The 21,338-nt window shown below is 33.7% G+C and overlaps 1 protein-coding gene across 1 annotated transcript; it reads left to right on the forward strand.

The window, feature by feature from the left end:
* The first annotated feature begins 1,817 nt into the window (after positions 1-1,817).
* LOC121368086 (kelch domain-containing protein 8A-like) lies at positions 1,818-20,388 on the forward strand. The gene is made up of 5 exons (XM_041492629.1): positions 1,818-2,206; positions 3,553-3,717; positions 5,463-5,669; positions 7,931-8,023; positions 13,170-20,388. Exons 1-5 carry the CDS (start codon positions 1,840-1,842, stop codon positions 13,358-13,360), a joined length of 1,023 nt encoding a protein of 340 aa, XP_041348563.1. The 5' UTR covers positions 1,818-1,839; the 3' UTR covers positions 13,361-20,388.
* Positions 20,389-21,338: the final 950 nt, after the last annotated feature.

Consider the following 21,338-nt stretch of genomic DNA (forward strand, 5'->3'; position numbering starts at 1 on the left):
TATCTCGATCTCAAAATAATTGTAATCATACAAATTGAAATGTACAAGGAATTTATTTTGAACCATTCACAGCTTATTACGGCATGACAACATCATTTTAATCCAAGACTGCCACCACTGTAGCAGCTAGAACACAAAAATAACAATTTATCGCATTTTACATCAACCAGGACAAGATTTTTGTGTTAGTGATTTAAGTTTATTGGTCATGGAAATAATTTATAACGACCTTACTAACTGAGATAGTGTATCATCTTTTAGATCCAATGTGACAATAAAAATGGCCGCCAAGAGTAAGAAATGGCAGTATCTTTCATTCGATAATTATCCACAAACAATAATTTTTGCTTCAAATACAGGGCTTCTTATGGGAAGAGAAATGCATGAATCTAAGATTCCAAAATGGCTGCAAAAACAAAGAAATGACAACTTTATATGTTTAGCATCACCTAAACCAGTCACTTTGAAACCAACGGCTACATTTTAACAGTAAACCAATACTTTTTCTAAAAGTAATTTTGTCGTGATATACATGTTAAGTATTCAGCCTCTTCACTTTCATCCTCCTTGTAACATTGAGTAAGGTTGCTTCTTTATGCAGCGGTTGTTCAAACATTTGTTCCATGACAGCTACAAATCATATTATGGCAAATGAGCTGTTAAGCACCCACATTTCGCATTAAAATTCTAGAGCTGGGGCGAGACGTAGACCAGTGATAAAGCGTTCACTTGATGCATGGTCGGTTTGGGATTGATCCCCGTCAGTGGGCCCATTGGGCTATTTCTCTCCAGCCAGTGCATCGTGCTGGTACATCAAAGGCTGTGGTATGTGCTATCCTGTCTATGGGATGGTGCATATAAAAGATCCCTTGCTGCTAATCGAAAAGAGTAGATCAGGAAGCGGCGACAGCGGATTTCCCCCTCAATATCTGTGTGGTCCTTAACCATATGTCCGACGCCATATAACCGTAAATAAAATGTGTTGAGTGCGTCGTTAAAAAAACAACAACTAACAAACAAAAACAACCGTAGCTACTAATCATTTGCGAGTACGCTTCTTCATTTTGTTGTTAAAGAAGACACAGCTCAAGCAGTAATGAAGAACATGCAAATCAATTAGACCCTTCTGCTTCCCGGGACATTTATTATTCGGCTTACCGGTACTACCCAAAATAGGATTTTCTACTTCCCGGGCCAACACCTTGCTATCATTTCATCAGTGAAGTCATTAAATGATTATTACCTTTTTCGTATTACATTCTAAGATGGCGTAGTAACATTGGTTAAGTGATAAAACATCAGACTGTAGAGCGTTTTATTTCAAAAGCTCATAGGTCAGTTTTGAAGAAGAAAAAAATTGTTAATAAGTATCAGAATTCAGTAAAGGAAAATTGTGTCACAAAATGAACACTAAACAGGCAACAGTCCTGTATTTTGAGATAGATCTGAATAAAAGTGTTAAAATCCTAAATTGTACCATCTTCAGCATACGGACCATGAGGACTGTCTATGCAGTGTTTCTTTGCAGATGTGATGAAATGGTTGGTTCTGTGAGGTGTCTCTATTTAAGTACCGGTATGTGTGCAAGGGGTTCAACAATTATTGATCAAAATCCTAATCTATGAATTGGGGGATGTAGTAAAAACATTAACATTTAACCTCAAAACCAAAATACATGAAATTAACCAATTGAACTTTTTAATCTACCATACATTAATAGGAATAGGAAACTCCCACTTTTATTATTTTCTCTAATGTTGATATAGTTCTTGTTCTAAAAGATTAACCTGATTTTAAGTACTGATATTTTTTTTTCCCCAGCCATTTGGTGCCAGCATCATGACGTCAGGTTCGTACCGATGGGAGTCTATGAAATCCATGCCAACCAAGCGGGTGTTTGCCTCACCTGCTGTCTACAATGGACAGGTGTATGTGTTAGGTGGGTGTGATGACAAGGGAATCCCGTTGAGCAACTTTGAGATGTATGATCCTTCCACACGCAAGTGGACCAAGCTGGACGATATGCCTACGAAACGAGCTGCCCCTGGTGTGGCCGTTGTTGACAATAAGATTGTGGCTTTCGGCGGCGTAGCGGAGGACCAGATGCCACTTGACGTGGTTGAAATGTACGACAATGACACAAAGAAATGGACAAGTCTGAGCAGTTTGAAAGAAAAACTACTCGGTGTATCTGTTGTTGTTAAAGGTGAGTTTTGTACGAAATGGTTCAAGCTGCTGATTACCAAGATGCCAAATCTGAATTAACATTGAATTTGTTAAATATATTTCATAAAATAGATTCATAAAAAAAGCTCATATGAGAATAGTTACAGGCTGCAAATTTAGCACAATGTCGTGCTGCTTAAGAGAATTCCAGATTTTAAGGATGAGTAAGATTATGAGATGGAATCTCCAAATATCTGTATTACATCCTTGTACGATTCTGGTGGTGTATCCAAAAACAAAAAAATCCTTGTAGATAATGGATGAATGAAAATGACGTCACTTGAGCACAAAATAGACAATGACTCAGTGCTAGCTCTGGGCGAGTTAAACAAAATTGCAGAAATTGTCAGTTATTTTCTAAAAAAAATTCAATTATTACATGAAATTATTTCACCAAACTAAAATAAAATTCGCCAACTGCTTTCAAAATTCGCAATTGGCAAATTTGGCTAGTGCCAGAGCTAGTTCTGTGACTATTGGGTATCAAGCAATATATGATTATATAATGACACCCAGGCACAAAATACACATTGACTATTGGGTATCAAGCAACAGTATTTATATGAATATGATTATTTTCAGTAAAACAAAAATTATACAAATATGTAAAACACGGTGTAGTGTGTTGTGGGGAACAAAATTTCAAGGCAAGTATATTTTTAAAGTACATGTATGTACCATACAGAAATCAAAATGTTTTAAAAACTAAAATTAATACAAGATGGAATTTAAAAGATTCCACCAAAGTGAGGAGGCGTAATGGTCATTGCCCCAATTTCACAGTCGGGGTGAGTGCTCACATGAGATGCTTGCATCACAGGATCGAACCACATTGGTGGATCCATTCAACTGATTGGTATTTTCTCATTCCAATGAGTGCACCACAATTGGTTAAAGGCTGTGGTATGTGCTTTCCTCTTTGTGGAAAAGTGCATATAAAAGATCCTATGCTGCATTGGGAAGAATGTAGCGGGTTTCCTCTGATGACTATATGTCAGAATTACCAAATGTTTGACATGCAATAGCCAGTGATTAATTAGTCGGTATGCTCTAGTGTTGTTGTTAAACAAAAGAAACTTTAACCTTTAACTTTGCACCAATTTCTTACTCACTAATAAAGATTAACAGTGCTTATTGGCCAAGACAGGTAGCTCCAATAGCCAAGGTATGACAAAGGACATTGTGTTTAAATGTTAAACTGGATACATATGTGTTGCACAAAAATATATTACATTGAATGAAAACTGCTTTTGCTTGAATATTCCTCATTATTGCATTTTATTTTATTTACTTTGTACATGTTTTTGTTTAAAATAATTCTTTCAGATAAGAAGATCTTGGTGATTGGTGGGATGGCTGTTGATACAAATTCCCGAGATAATTTTTGTTCGTTTGATGTTAGTAAAAACCAGTGGAAAGAATTACCTACTATGCCAACAGCAAGATATGCATCATCATCATTTCTCATTGGTGACAAGCTGTATGTGATTGGTAAGCACATCATCATTTCTTATTGGTGACAAGCTGTATGTGATTGGTAAGCACATCATCATTTCTTATTGGTGACAAGCTATATGTGATTGGTAAGCACATCATCATTTCTTATTGGTGACAAGCTATATGTGATTGGTAAGCACATCATCATTTCTTATTGGTGACAAGCTATATGTGATTGGTAAGCACAGTATCATTTTGTATTGGTTTCAAGTCTAGGTTTACATGTCAGTCATCATTTCCATTATAACCTGTATGTGATTGGTAATTAAATCTTGGTTTCTTATTAGTGACTAGCTGTATGGTAAGCAAATCATCATTTTTTTTTTATTGCTTACCAGCTGAAAAATTGGTTCAAGTTAATAATAATCATTCGAAGCACACGTGTAATAACAAGTATAATGACGTAATTTGGGGAAGCAACGTCATAACATAACGTTGCTTCGTCAGTCCTAGCTCAGACTGTGCATTTGAAATATGACGTCATTTCGTCATCTCCTTCTATTGTCCGAACCAAATTGTTAACAACTACGAAAAGTTACTCTCTTACCTTTAATTGCCGTTAGATTTCCTCCAAAGTTTGTCCAGACAGAATTCTTGAAAAAACCATTACAATGACAGAGATTCCACATACCAGATGATAACTATGTCACCTATATTGACTTCGCTGAGAGCGCATAGGGCAAAAAGCATGTAATTTTGTGCCAGCTGCCATTTTAACTTTTTATGGAATATTCTTCAAGAGGGGTGAAAGGATAGGACTTAATCTAACAACGTCATAACATGTTCTGATATAAAAGAAAACGTGATGACGTCATTATTTTTTTTTTTATTATTATTATATATATATTTTTTTAATGATACCACTAGAGGATCATTGATTTCATATTAATTGTGTCACATACTTTGGAGGCTTTCACCCCTCTTGAAGAGTATTCCATAAACAAGCAACATGGCAGACGGCAGAAAACTGCATGTATTTTTTCCTATGTAATCTCAGCAAAGACGATATCGGCGACATCGTTGCAGTCTCATGTGTGGAATCTGTATATTTGTAGTGTTTTTTGTGCGATTTATGTCTGGACAAACTTTGGAGGAAATCTAACGGCAATTAAAGGTACATGTAGGAGAGTAATTTTTTGTAGTTGTTAACAATTTGGTTCGGACAATAGTTGTGGCTGAAACATTTTGAGTTGGGTCTTGTTATTCATAAAAAAAAAACAATAATAATATGGATAATAAAGAAATTATTACACTCGTGTGTGAGTGGTTCTGATTTTACGAAACTTGTGTCAGGATTCATGTATTATCCTTGCTTCGTTCGGGCAATACAAAAATCCTGACACGAGTTTCGTAAAATCAGTACAACAAACAAGCTCGTATAATAATCTCTATTTAATTATGGTATGGAGTTTTAAGTTTTTGTCAAATTCATTTCTGAAATTTTCAGCTTTTATTTTTAAATGATTGTCACATTTTTGCATGCTATTTATGGTTGTTATGCAAATATTCATTTTTCTTATTAATGACAAATTAAAATCTTAACTATCTGCTTCACATTTCACTAGTTTTTGTGTCTTTCTGTAGAGAAAGTGTGCGGAAGAGTGTATAGATCTGCATTTGTATACACATATAGGTATATTTTGCTAGAATATTTTTGTGTGTACCTATGTGTAGTGTGCACAATGAAAAAAAGAACCACGGTTTCAGCATACTTCTGTTATTTTATTTTTAAAATATAGGTGGTCGGCAAGGCAAGATACCTACTGCAGCTTTTGAAGTATACAACATAAGTACAGAGAAATGGGAATGCTTGCCTGATATACCCAGTAAGAGAGTGTTTTCAATGTACGAGGCCACTGATAAACACATCTTCAGTATTGGAGGACTTCAACAGCCAGCAAACAAAGGATTTTCAGATGCTTGTGAAGTGTTTGATCTTGATAAGAGTACGGTTGATTCACTTATTTCCTTCTTGACTTACATGCAGTTGGCTTATCACGAGCTAGGTGTAAACGATTGATAGTTGTTTTTACATAATCAGGTTTCATTGTTATAAAACTTCAAAGTTTTGACTCAAGACTTTGATCAAGTCTCACTGATACACTCAGAGTGTATACTGAACAAACAAAAAAAAGCCAGCAGATATTTAGTTTTGTTTATTCAAAATTAGTAAGTCTGAATCCCGTTAGTTTGTATGTCTATTAAATTGAACAATCAATGTCTTGTGGTAATTTTAGGCCCATTTGATGTCTTTTTACCAAAATACATGGATCATGAAAAAAGAAAGATGCATTAAAATATTTGTGTTTCTTTTGTTCAGTGTAGTTAAAGTCTGCAGACTTTGCTATTTAATTTTTAGGTGTGAATTTTAGGGTCTTAGAGTTCTAAAGTGGTGTCAGAAATAGAATAAAACTGACTTTTTGTTGATTATGTCTTTCATATTAAACTGACAAGTAAATATTTTGTAAATATCTATTTAATTATACATTTACTTGTTTGGGTTCTCATTGATGTACAAGGTGGTGTTTACTCTTGAAATTAAAATAAAGATGTCAGTAAACAGGTGATTTGTGTACTTTATTGGAACAGACTAGAACACATTTTGATCTACATGTGTCAATTTCATTTACCCTTAAACAAACTTTTAATTTAAAACTGCAAGTTAAATGAGTATTTTGAATTGCAGCAGAAATTATTAATTATGATAGCATATTTAGTGAATTTAAATTCAATATAAGTACATTAGAAATTTACACAATCTTGCAACCATTTAAAGGTGCTATATCATAGTTATATGTGAGCATTTGTTTGTGATAAAGATTCTCAAATAAAAATGTATTTTCTACTAGTAGATAAAATTATTTTGTTAAAATCATTTATGGGCATATAGTTGAAGGTGTAGTCTTTAAAGTTTAACGCAAAATTAAAAAAAATTATTTTTTATTTGCAATAGCTGTCATTATGTAACTTGGAGATAGCACCTTTTATACATAGCACCTTTAATACCGGTATAATAGATCATACGCTCAGAATGGTTCTTGCTTTTTTTGTTGTTCAAAAGTTACTTAGAAATGTCTACAAATATTTTGTTTTGGAGAGGGATAGGGGTAAACCGTCATCAGAGACAGTCCCTCACATATTACAAAAGCAATAAAATTGACATGTCATCAAAATGTGTTATAGTCTGTTCCAATAAAGTGCACAAATTACCTGTTTTACAGACATCTCTTTTTTTTAATTTCAAGAGTAAACACCGCCTTGTACATCAATGAGAGCCCAAACAAGTAAATGCTAAATTAGGTAGAGTATAATTAAATAGATATTTATAAAATATTTACTTGTCAGTTTAATATGAAAGACATAATCGATGAAAATCAGTTTTATTCTATTTCCGACACTACTTTACTCAGAGTCTCTAATAATGTCACGTGCAATCAATTTGTATGCATTGTCAAAATGTTAAAGTCTCAAAACGTTATTAAAGATTGTTTTGTTTGTTTGATACAACTGACTGATCTTGTTACAGGTTTCATTGACTCGTGGGTTTTGGAAAAAATTACTATTGATGTATCAAAGACCATAATATGTCTATGAAAAAGTGCATATATAATATTATAACTAATATTGTTGGACCAAAACAATTTTACTTTTAGGGTTGTTATAGTAGTAAGTTTTTCTACGTCTGTATTCTATATGTCATAGTTAGTGCATTTGACATCTAATAACGGAAAACGTGTATGTTTTTTATGGTCATTTGTTACATCTACCGGCCTCGGTGGCGTCGTGGTTAGGTCATCGGTCTACAGGCTGGTAGGTACTGGGTTTGGATCCCAGTCGAGGCATGGGATTTTTAATCAACATACCGACTCCAAACCCTGAGTGAGTGCTCCGCAAGGCTCAATGGGTAAGTATAAACTACTTGACTGACCAGTGATCCATAACTGGTGCAACAAAGGCCATGGTTTGTGCTATCCTGCCTGTGGGAAGGGCAAATAAAAGATCCCTTGCTGCCTGTCATAAAAGAATAGTCTATGTAGTGACAGCGGGTTTCCTCTAAAAAACAGTGTCAGAATGACCATTGTTTGACATCCAATAGCCTATGATAAGATAAAAAATCGATGTGCTCTAGTGACATCGTTAAATAAAACAAACTTTTTGTTACATCTGTACTGCTTATAACTGAACCTGTTCTGTTGTCTTTTTCCAGAAGTGTGGAAAGTGGGCCAGTCCATGCCAACAAAAAGGGGAGATTTTGCCATTGGAATTGTTGGAGGAAAAGTTATATGTGCAGGAGGATTAGGTAGGTAATATAGACCTATAGGGTGTATACTACCAAATCAAATCCCATAGACGACAATAGTAACATATACGGCTAAAACTCCTACCTGCAACGTATCAACCGACATAAACGCCACGGATATAAATACTACCACCCCTTACACTTAAAGTGAATCAGAAAAAAATGGGGGTCAAGCTGCTCGTTTCTGAGATAACGGGTAGCGTCTATGACTACCCTAGTTTCGCACAAAATTTGAGTACTTTTTTTTACAGGTACCCCATACATGTTTCAAGCACAAGGCTACTTGACACATTGGTACTAGATGAAATAAAATTGCACATTTATTTTACCCAGATGAAACTATTATTTTTTACAACCAACACACTCACATTTATAACCAATCACAGGACTTGTGGTGTTCACTTCTCTATCAAAAGTTCGGTGCACCTCGAACTTTGACCCAGCCGGAAGTTATTTGGTATAGTACTACTTATACTGATAACATACATTTTTCAAAAAGTGTCCAGCTATGTGTCTTTATGACAACCAGGATCTGGTGTATTCTGACATAAACTGACAACCTCACTGAAAGTGTTGTTTCTACAGTGCAACCTAATATAATGTACACCTCAAAAAGCATATATATTGCATATAGTTTTGTACAAATGCAATATGTCATATTAAACAACAAAATGTTTTAAAATAAAACTCCTGAAGATATTTACTTTCAGTTGGGTGTGTGTACTCAGGTATATATGTAGAGACAACAAAGATAGTCAGAGTACCTCTACCCCTTTAAAGAATGCCATTAAAACACATGCACTTGATTGACCCCTAGATTATGAAGACCTTAACAGGCACATCAAAGAAATATCAGTATTAAAAAAAATACACTGTCTGAGGAAGGAAACACAAACATGACTGTACCTGTATGAAGTAATGACTTAATGTCCTGAACATTAGTGTTGGGAGGAAATCCTGTATGCTGGGTGTGGGTGTCTTCAAGTTACCAGGTGTGGGAATTTCAAATCCATCGGCCATGCTGATTTTCATAATGAACCATCAAAACCATTGGCAGCCACCAATATTCCTGACTATATTTTATTTATAGCCTACTGTAGTTGGAGGTTTTAATAGTTGTGATATCTGGAATAATCATGCAGCTTTAACACGTTTATTTTTGATTAATTACTGAAAAAAAACTATTTTTAAATGACAAAATTACCCGAACATCTATTTTCTTGCATTATTTTCTAATCCGGATGAATACAATATGTACATTAGATGTATTCCTACAATCTGTAATCCAGCATTTTATTTAGCTAGTAACATTAGGTAATACAGCTTTAACAATAAAATAAATTATCAACTTAATCCAAGGCAGATAATCAAATCTGAAAAAATTGGTTCTGAATCTAGTATAAACTCAAAATGCTTTTCATGAGAGCTAACTAAGTGATTATTAAGAAACAAAAATGATCTGGAGATCTAAGTATATGTTTAACAACCTTATTGTTATGTACAAATAAGAACAGAAGGCACAATAGTGACAACAAATTTAATTATGTTTTTGGTAAAGTTTTTCTTCAAATTTACTTAAAATTTTGCATAAAACTACAAATTTGTCTAAAATATAACTTAGCACACCCTATAAATATGTCAAAATGACAATAAAAATCAACTTCTTTACAAATTTGAGTTTTCAGAATTTCATACATAAAAAATTAACAATGTTAATGGAAACTAAAGACATTAACCCACTATTGGCACATGCTATTTTTAATATAAAAATAAATTGCTATTAAAATCTTAGTTCAGGTTGCCTATATATAATACCATATTTAAGAGCAGTTGTATATGGCAAGTCAAATACCATGTAAAAAGAAATTATTGAAATCTTTACAGTATGAATTATAGGCCAAAACCAACTTTTCTTCAGTGCTAACTTTGATTCAAACTCCATTCAGAGCCATGTACAGAGATTATTGTCAAGGTCAAGGTCATTGTGAACTTGCATGATCGAGTGATGGCTAATTAATCAACCAGTATAGTTTAATTAAATAAAATGACAAAATCATAATATTTTTTATTATGCACTGAATATGTGCTATAGGGTGTATACTACCAAATCAAATCCCATAGACGACAATAGTAACATATACGGCTAAAACTCCTACCTGCAACGTATCAACCGACATAAACACCACGGATATAAATACTACCACCCCTTACACTTAAAGTGAATCAGAAAAAAATGGGGGTCAAGCTGCTCGTTTCTGAGATAACGGGTAGCGTCTATGACTACCCTAGTTTCGCACAAAATTTGAGTACTTTTTTTTACAGGTACCCCATACATGTTTCAAGCACAAGGCTACTTGACACATTGGTACTAGATGAAATAAAATTGCACATTTATTTTACCCAGATGAAACTATTATTTTTTACAACCAACACACTCACATTTATAACCAATCACAGGACTTGTGGTGTTCACTTCTCTATCAAAAGTTCGGTGCACCTCGAACTTTGACCCAGCCGGAAGTTATTTGGTATAGTACTACCTATAGCCAAGCTGATGCAATAAATACATACATGGATACATACATGAAGACTTTGTTTTAAAAAATGTGTGTTTTTGAACTCTGTTAGGTTCATGTAGTGTTGGGTATCGGTTGCAATTTCGTCATTGTAGATCCCCTGGGTTATTCATTGGACACCCAACCTTTCAGTCTAAGTCTCACAGTTAACATTTGTTGGACATCCGACCTTTCATATAACACCCAGTAGCAAGAACAAATCTAGGATTGAAAAATACAAGTAACTTTAACTCACTTCCCAAAAGTTTAATAAAAATGGGTGGAGTGAACCAGAGATTGTTTAAGACATTATTTTATTTTATAAACTGCAATCAGTTCACATTCTGCAATGAAAGGGAAACTTAGTTGGATTATCGGCATATTTCAAAATGTTTTACCATGTTCTGCATTCATACTAGTATAGAAAAGATTTGAATATTTCAATTAAAAATGTGATAAGTTTTAAGTAACCAGTAGTTGATGTGTTGTTGTTATATTAAAATGAAAGTAATATCAGTTGTTTTTGGCATTAGTAAAATTAAGCTAGGTGGTAACTGAATATTGCTGGATTTATCAACTACAAACAGCGTGACATATGTTGATGTCAATTCTTGTACTAGAGTGAAACAATGGACGTGCTAAATACATGTATACTATTTGGAAATGTACAAGTCCATTTTTTAATCGGATTAGGTCCCAGATATTATGGCAACTTCAACTTATTACCACTTCTAACACCTCAGTGACTTAGCCACTTTTTGGCAAAAAAACCCACACCATTTTGCTGGTTATATTCGGGTTTAAATAGGGATGTCATTAAATATTTGTTCACTCACTCACTCACTCACTTACTCATTCTCATAATTTAATTGCCATACATGTCAGACCTGTCAACCCTCCCGGATTCCGCGGGAGTCTCCCGGTATTTGATCATATCTCCTTTCACCTGTGCGGGAGGACAATTTCTCCTTTTAAATGACATTTTTGTAAGCATAAAAAAAATCGATCCTCATTTGTCAAAATAACATAAGGGAAGTAACTCTGCCTTTTTTTCTCATTCGGAAAATGTCGACTACTTTCGGTTTCTGAAAATGTAACAAACCAAATTGTCCCGACTGTTTAACCTTTGCCGAAGTGAGAATTGTGGGATAGCCTATTTATATTGTTCAAAAAGCACATGGAGTTTATAAAATGACGTGTTATTATAATGTTTGTTGTCATTGTAATGACTACGAAGGTGTTACCGCTAATTCAGCAGGCTGTGTATTGACATTCAGTGTTGCCTTATATAAAACTATCCAATTTAGTTCTAATAACACCTCTGAATTGTAAAATGTCTTCCCACTGGATTACATAATGCAACTATGACGAATCTGAACTGCCAGACTCCCGAGTTGACAGCGATACACACGATCGTGATGATGCATGTTAAAATCACATGTCACAGCAAGACAACGAAAAGACCAATTAACTGTATAAACATACTTGTGTCAGTTAATTTTGTATGTTTGTGCAGTAAAATGTTGGTTATAAGGGTACACTTCAAGAAATTATTTTTGTACAATTAAAAAATGTTGTGTTTGACATTGACATAAAGTTACTCACGGAAAAGGGTATAATTCTGGTATATTTCACACGAGTGACGATGTCCGTAATGAGGTTTTACAATGTTTATTGCATCATTATAATGTTTTTAAATAAGTACCACGCCACCGTTCCTCATTATAGTAAAAATTTAATATTAATTAATACAATTTATATAAACTTGTCTTTGGTAGCCTACCACAAATGATAATGTAACGCAACCTGTAAGGCTTAAGTGTAATACCGTAAATGTACTAATTATTTTTTTTATTTCTTGTTCATGTTCTTGACATTTTGGGATAACATATTTTTTTTTTTTTTTAATGCCAAGATCTAAGGTTAACAAGTATATATGACATTATATAGTATTCATATAACTTATTGTAATACTGTTTTTTTAAAAATCATGCGATTTTGGGTTAAATTGTGTGAATTTAAAAAATCTCCTGCTTTTTCAACACACACCTCCTGCTTTCTCTTGACTAAAGGTTGATAGGTCTGATACATGTATGTCAGATCCCCAACCTTTCAGACTAAATTTTACAGTTAGCATACATGTATGTATGTTGAACAACCAACCTTTCAGTGATATTGTTTTAAAACTGTTCACAAAGTTACAGGGGAGGACGTAGCCCAGTGGTAAAACGCTCTCTCGATGCCCGATCGGTCTGGGATCGATCCCTGTCGGTGGGCCCATTCGGTTATTTCTTGTTCCAGCCAGTGCTCCACTAATGGTATATCAAAGGCTGTGGTATGTACTATCCTGTCTGTGTGGGATGGTGCATATAAAAGATCCCTTGCTGCTAATCAAAAAGAGTAGCCCTAGAATTTGCGACAGCGGGTTTCCTCTTTCTCAATATCTGTGTGGTCCTTAACCATATGTCTGACACCATATAACCATAAATAAAATGTGTTGAGTGCATCATTAAATAAAACATTTCTTTCTTTTTTTCTTTCTTTCACAAAGTTACATGATCAAATTTAAGCCGATATTTTTCTGTTTGCAGGAAATCAGGGTAAACCTCTGAACACGGTGGAGTGCTACGACCAGGAGAATGACACGTGGACTCAGATCTGTGACCTACCCACGCTGCACTGCTCGTGTGCATACAAAACAATAGACGGATGTCTTCACGTGATCGGAGGACTGTCCAAGCAGGGACCCAGCGGAAACATGGAGGCCATTAGCTTCAGATGAATTACCTAGTCCTCTAATTAAATCAAAATACTTCTTCAGGTACCACACTGGTGATGATCTCACGGTCTGCTGCATTTGCAATTTCAACAACAAACTTGGTACAGAATTTAATAGTGAAGCAGTTTAGCTTCGTGTTAAAGATACTGAGTTTAGTTATTCGCCAATGTAAAACGTGTTTGGCTGTTAACAGATTTTTTTAAAAACATTTAATTTACACATTGCTTACAGTGTTGTGTTTAACTTATTAATTTTGGCAAATTCGATGTGTTTATGATCATTCTGGTGTTTGCAGTAGATGAAAAATGCATTTTATGCAAAACAGGAAGACCGGTCTGAAAAGTAATTGATGTGTGAACAGTTGGGTGAGGTATGATTTCAGTTACAGCCATGTTTTACAGTATCTGTTATTTCCTCAGAAACATTTCAACACATGGCATCAGAAAAATGTTTCAACCCAGGATATATTAATTATTATGTAGCCTACTGATTTGTTACAGTCTAGTGTTTTTGCTGTGTCCCTGTTTCAGCATCAAGGTTTTCAAAAGACTTAAGGCTGGTTGGTACTGGGTTCTCATCCCATCATCGGCTCCCACCCAGAATGAGCTTTATTTGCTCAATAGGGAGGTGTACTGTTATGACACCAACTTCTCTCTCACTAACAATTAACCGTAAACCCACTGTCCTGAATAGACAGCCCAGATAGTTGAGGTGAGTGCCCAGGACACTGTTCTTTGACTTTACTTGAATATAAGCTCAAAATTCAAGTTAAAATCAATTACCATATGTTGCATCAGTTAAGAAGTTGTTTGTAACTCAATAACTTAAAACTTGGAATTACATGTAATGGGGCGGGGATGGGGGAAGGATCTAGCTCAGTTGGTAGAGCACTCGCCTTAGGCACGTGGGTCGTAGGCTTGAACCTCCTTGACAGACCCATTGGGGGCCTTTCTTGTGTCAACCAGAATCAAATGACAGGTTTATCAAAGACAGTGGTATGTGCTGTCCTGTCTGTGGGAAGTGCATATAGAAGATCCCTTGCCAGTTATCTCCAGGAAAAGCGAGTTATCACTCCTGCTCCCCTCCACACTCGCATAGAAAGTTTAGGCGAGCTGCAAATTGATCACCTTGGAACTTGATATGATTGTTCACCTATAGTCCGTCCCATCATTTTATTAAAATGTTTTTTGTAAATAAATTCATTTTAGTTTGACATAAGAAGAAAAGTTAAAGTGTTTTGGAAATAACAAAGAAATACAATGTGTGTGTGCAATTTACAAATCAGTCTGCTCAGAAATAAATATCTTGTAGTAAATTACATAGTATGAAAAAAATTTGATCCCTGTGGGACGGACTATAGCATCATTTCAGGGTAGTGATCTTCAGTTCGTCTTGATATTGCTCATGGTGAAGACTGCATGCTGCTAATGGAAAAATCATAATGTAAAATCTCTAAACAACCAAATATTTTATATCCAGAAGTAAATGATTCATTACTCATTGTACTCATTGCATTCATTAAACAAAACAGACTTTTACATGTGTCGAACTGATGGGTTACAACCTGTTTTACTGTTTGTTTAAAATTTTCATAACATATGGTTTCCACATCCAGTAATGTTACAGTCAGTAATGTTACAGCTTAAAATCCTATGTAATCTGCTGGTGAATTTACAATGTATGTTGCTTATTTAAAGAATTGTGATGATTTGTTTGTTCATGTGTAGCTTGTAAGTATTTTTTTTACACCAAAAAATTATACACATCTGTGTTTTATTTGAAGCAAGACGTTATCAATTAGAACAAAGACATTTTTGTGATCTAACAACTTTCAGAAGATATTTTTATCTAAACCTACTCATAACTGACCAATTGTTTTGATGACACCTAGCTTAGACAGCTTTACAGGCACTAAACTAGTTGGCGAAGTAAAAAGTCGAGATTTAAGTATTGTTTTCTGATGGCGATGACATTATATTTTTGCATTTAGACCTGTTTCTCACAAACTGTATTGTATAAGTCCTAGATCAATTAAATTTGGATATTGTTGCACCTATAGATGTTCCTGTCAAGCATTTGATTATTGGCCCAATTCATTGTAGAAATGCTAGAAAATACTAGTTATTACACGAGGACTTTTATGTTAATGTAACAGAGACACTTTTATCAGTTATTTAGTACTATTTTAAAAGAAAACATTCAACTGTTTTTCTTAAATTTATTAATCAAAGAAATGACAACAAAATATTACGGTTTTGGACTAAGTGACATACTTATAATTAAGAACCTTTTCGATTGAATGTGGAACATGACCAAACATTACAAAGTATACAGATATAAATGTTAAGTTTGTCTATTTTTCTGCAGTTTTACCTCTTTCTTCTGGGAAAGAGAAAGTCACTTCTGATGTTTCAATCCTAGATTAGTGCCTGGTTGATTGTGTGTGATAATATATTGCAGTGTGATGAGGTATTAAATTTCAACTTTACATTATTAGGTAACATGTTTTTGTATTATAAATTTACTTAAATAATTACTATTTGTAATGTTATGAATATTAAAATCTGTTTATGCTAACTTAATATAAATATTAAAATCTGTTATACTATTTTAAACATTAAAATCTATTTGTTCTAATATAAATATTCAAATCTGTTTTGACTATACTATAAATTATAATTATAACAAATTTGTTTGTACTGTTATGAATGTTAAACTTTCTTTGTACTATTGTTATATTATACTTTTACACGAACAGTGTTATATACATGTACACATTATATACAAGGCTGTTCAGTCGAGCAATACTGAAATTTCATTTGTGTGTATTTAGTTAGTGTTTGATGAAGCGTTTTTGGAGGGGTTGTGTCAAGATCATTTAAAAATTCCAGTCAAAGTTTTTTTGTGTAAAAATTCTTTTGAAGTACAGAAAGAAAAGAAAAAAGTGAGTATATATATATATATATATATATATATATATATATATATAATATGTTATAGCTAATTCCATTTTGATAGGAGCACATAATTGGCCTTTCTTTTTGGATGATACAGCAACTGTTACAATTATTATAGTTTATTAAGCTAGGTTTTGACAATAATACATGTAAAAGCAATGTCATATTTGCATATTTAATGTTCATACACATAATCTCTGGGACTAGTTGTATTGAACTCAAATGTTGTTTCGGTCCCCATAACAAATGTTTTTAGAGATCCACATACCAGTAACTACCACTCCTTTCGAACGCTCGGACAGGGACTCCAGTAGCTCAAACAAATGCTGCTGTACATTGCCGGTTTTCCTAGGGGGCCAGATAGTTTCTCCTTCAGGTGTTCATCTGAAGGCCAGATGACTTTCCTCTGGTTCTGGTAGTGGGGGACAATGTAACGTCAACTAAATTTAAAGTATTTACTTACTTACTGTTTACCACAACTGGTCCAAATATACTTTTTGTTTCACTTCAATGAATTTGAAAGGTGAGATGACAGATGTTATTTTTTCAAGAACAGCAATCACATCAACAGTTGTATTTAACTGTATGTTACTATGTTACGTTTTGGATTTTAACTTCTAATAAATTATTAGTTCTATTTACTTTTATTTAAAACATTTTTTAAATGCTAATCTGGTTTACGGTAGATGTTTAATTCTGTGAAATTCTTGTTTAAAAAGGACATCACCAGTCCAACTCGTGCTTTGCTTATCTGTGATACTGTACATGTTAAATGTTACCTATTGCAATTTCTTCATATATTCTTCTACTGTAAATTATAATTATTAACTATTTTTTAAAGTTGTTTGCTGTTTGCTGTAACCTGACTTTTGAAACTTGCTATGACTTTTCTTTTTATTTACATAATTTAAAAAATGTATTTTCTAAACCACTGGTAAAATACTGGGTCAGGTTACAGCAAACTCATATTTTTTTCAAGATGGCCGACATATGATTCGTAATTTGTATTTTCTATTTAATGTAATGTTTTCTTAAGGACACTGTTATTATGTAGTTTTAAATATTTGTTTTAATTATTATAGCCATTTGTACCATTAAATAATTAATTACTTGAGATGTTTTGCTTAAAGTATTAATTTTGATGTTTTTCTGGCCCCTCTGAGTAACACTAATGCTTCTTAGACTGGTGTTTATGCTACATGTTAGACGGCATGTCCACTATGGGAACCATTCAAAATAGTTTGTAAATGTTTAGCCAGAAACGGCTGGCTGAACGTAGGCTTGATGTCTGTAGTAGATCCAAATGCCTTTTTATGCAGTACAGAAACGGCTTGTACTTCAAGAACTGTCGAGAGTCAGTTGCCTAACTGACACAAAGATTTTGTCTTGTGAGATTGTATTTTTCACTGTGATGTATTTCAATCATCTGCCATTACCATTAATTGCACTGTCAATCAATTTCAATTACTTAAACTCTCAACCATCTGCCCTTAATTACACTATCAACAATCTGTCATTAAATACTTGGTTAAACTATTTGCCATTAATTACAGTCGGTCATCTGTCATTAAACTATCAACAATCTACCATTAAATACATGTATACTGTCAAAGCATCTGCCATTAATTGCACTATAAACCATCTGCCATTACTTACATGTCAACCATCTACCATTAATTACCCAGTCAACCATCTGCCATTATTTACACTGTCAACCATTTGCCATTAATTACACTATTAAACCATCTGCCATTAATTGCACTATAAACCATCTGCCATTACTTACATGTCAACCGTCTACCATTAATTACCCAGTCAACCATCTGCCATTACTTACATGTCAACCATCTACCATTAATTACTCAGTCAACCATCTGCCATTAAGTACACTATCAACCATTTGCCAATAATTTCATTAAAACTATTTGTCATTACTTACACTATAGGTTGTGCTGTATGTTTATTGATAAATTTGTTAAACATTCATACACCTGTAAAAAAAAAAAAAAAAAAAAAAACTTTTCAAGTGGCTGTTTAATACCATGTATCTTCTTTTTAAAGCATTGTTTCAAACACATCCATGCAGCAGAAGCAAGCTGAATATGTTTTCAAATGAGTTGTAAGACAATTGGTATCCAATGGACACAAGTGTAGTGCTCTGTGTTTGCATATCTTCAGAAATCAGGGGTTGGGGAGGAGTCTTTTTTTTTTTATTAATAAGGAAAGTAAATACTTTTTTCAACTAAACAAGGTTATTTACAAAATGTGTGCATTTACGTTACAAATTCAGTTAAATTGTGCATAGTCAACCATTTCACTGTGCATTTCATTACAAATTCAGTTAATTTGTGCAGTCGACCACTGTGCATTTCAGACATGTACCCAAAGAGTGCATCTGTAAACAAAAGGTGAAAATAATACAGTCAACAATTACAAAATACATGCACATACTCGCAACCACATGTGAATGCATACATACCGGTATACAGGTCCACGCCAACACACATTCATAACACTGGTGCACATGCATCTCACAGACACCGTTGCACATGGACATACACACAAAACGTTTTAAAGTGTGCAAAAAAAACTTATTTTAAATGTATCATCTACAATTATAACTTCATGGGGGACATCCTCTCACCCCACCCCTTCCCTAAGTCTTGAGTAGCTTGTCATTTGTGATCATCAAATTCAAGTATTAATTTTGATTACCAACCTACCTCCCCAAAGTTTTCAAGGTCAGTTTCACTCCCAACAGCCATGGCTAATGATTCCACTACAATAATGATTTATCAAGAATACAAGGTCAGTATTAATCTTCAAAATATGATTTAAAAAAAACAAAGGAATTGGAGAGGTTTTTAAAAAAACAATTGTCTGTGGCACATAAGCACAGCACTTTACAATGGCTGCATTACCATTTTTTTTTTCATGCCCCCTCGCCCCCCCCCCCCCCCCCCCCGTTTATATCAGTGCTTTATTGTGGCTGCATTATGCAATTTTTTTTATTCTACCCCCTTTTTTATCCCCCTTTAAATCGGCACTTTACCATCGCTGTATTGCCATTTCTTTTTTCATGCCCCCTTTCCCCCTTTACATTGGTACTTTATCATGGCTGCATTATGCATTAACATTTCTTTTTTTATGCTACCCCCTTTTTTATCCCCCTTTAAATCGGCACTTTACCATCGCTGTATTGCCATTTCTTTTTTCAAGGCCCCTCTCCCCCTACCCCCCCCCCCCCTTTTCCCATTTAAATTGGTTTTATTTTTTTTATTTATTAAACCAGGATGATGTGAGTTTGGATTACTGTTGTTAAACATGACAATGCAAAGTTTCTGCTCAGTGTGCCATATAATGCACTGTATCATATATTGATTTTTTATGTGTTCATACTAACATGCTGATTTTGCATTTAATTAAATTGCGTTTATTAAACTTCCTATATTTATCTTTAAAAAAAAGCTACTTGTGTCATTTGTCACATGATATTGACTTTTGATTTTTATTTCTTGCCTTGTATTACATTTTGCTTGCATCAAGTATAAACTTGAATCTGTTAATAGATTTTGTCCATATTTTGTACAATCACATGTTTTTTTCTGCAAAGTAATGACTGGTTTTCAACCTGCTGTTTTCTACACCCCATACTATTTTTTACTTTTTAATTTGCCTGCACACTTTGGTCATTGGTTAAAAGCTGTTTGGCTATAAAGTCAAATTCCTAACTGTAATTTATTTGTTTTAAATGTATGCATTTAAAGCTGCAGTTTTGAATATTTATTTGTATTATTTAACCCTTTGGAATACCTCATTCATGTTCATTTTCATACTGTTGTACACCATCCTTCAATATGCTTTGCCTTTATTCACTATTCTAGTTCACATATAAAAATGTATTATTCTTTTCTTCAAGATTCTGAAGTAGAATGCTATTTCACCAGTTAATCATTAAATTTCTGTTACAATCATTACAACATAATGTCATCCCATTGGTCCAGACGGGAGTTTGTTCATTTTTCGATGAACATAAAAATTACGTCGACAGGTAACGTCATATCTGATGATGTCATTTTATATGGGCAAGTTGTCTTATTAAGCGTTATTGTTTATGGATAAAAAGTAAAGTATGACATTTTAGTGTTATTATTAGCCTGTATGATTCAAATTTAATTATAAGTATTGTCTGTTATTTCTTTTACGTTCATTTGGGTATGAAAAAAAAAAGTCATCCGCAAACTTTTTTTTTTTTCATACCCCGATGAACGTAAAAGAAATAACAGACAATCCTTAAATGATAACTGTTGATAGTGGAAATGCTTAAGATTATTAAAACTTTAGGGATGTTTGTTTTTAGCTTATAATATAGTAACTGTTAAAATATGATAAGACGAGATTGTCAGTTCATTAAAACTGTTGTCTTGTTTATATCTTGAATTAGTAACTGATGTAATTATAATTTGAGGAAGCAAGAATGAATAAATCTCAACAGGAATCCAAATTATAGTTCCCTCGGCTTATGAAAGTGTGTGCATTTAGCAGACTTTTACTGCAATTAATTTTCTTGTTTTTTAATTAGCTTAAATTTAAAGTATATCGGTAGCCTATTCACCTGCTTACAGTTAACTTTTTAACAAAATTGTTGACTACGGTATATAGTTTAAATTAATTTTTTGTATACTTTGTTTTACAACAAATAAATTGTGGTATTCCTAAGATTGTTTTCATGTAAGAACCACAATGTGTCTTGCAAAACACTTGCACTAAACATTCCAAAGTTTATTGAAAAACAAGGATGCATAGTAATGCCATAGTTATTCATATATAACATCATTCTTTGTCATTTTCAGCATGTCACAACAATGCTGCACAAAATTAATGTATGTCACTATTCAAGGGAGTTAACTCAGTGGTCCTTTTTTTCCTTTTAGTCTAAAAGCAATTTACTGCAGGATTTTTATTTATTATCCATGGCTATTTCAGTTTCATAAAAATTATTTAAAATCCTATTGCATATTAAA

The sequence above is a fragment of the Gigantopelta aegis genome, chromosome 3 (assembly GCF_016097555.1).
Source record: "Gigantopelta aegis isolate Gae_Host chromosome 3, Gae_host_genome, whole genome shotgun sequence".
NCBI lineage: Eukaryota > Metazoa > Mollusca > Gastropoda > Neomphalida > Peltospiridae > Gigantopelta > Gigantopelta aegis.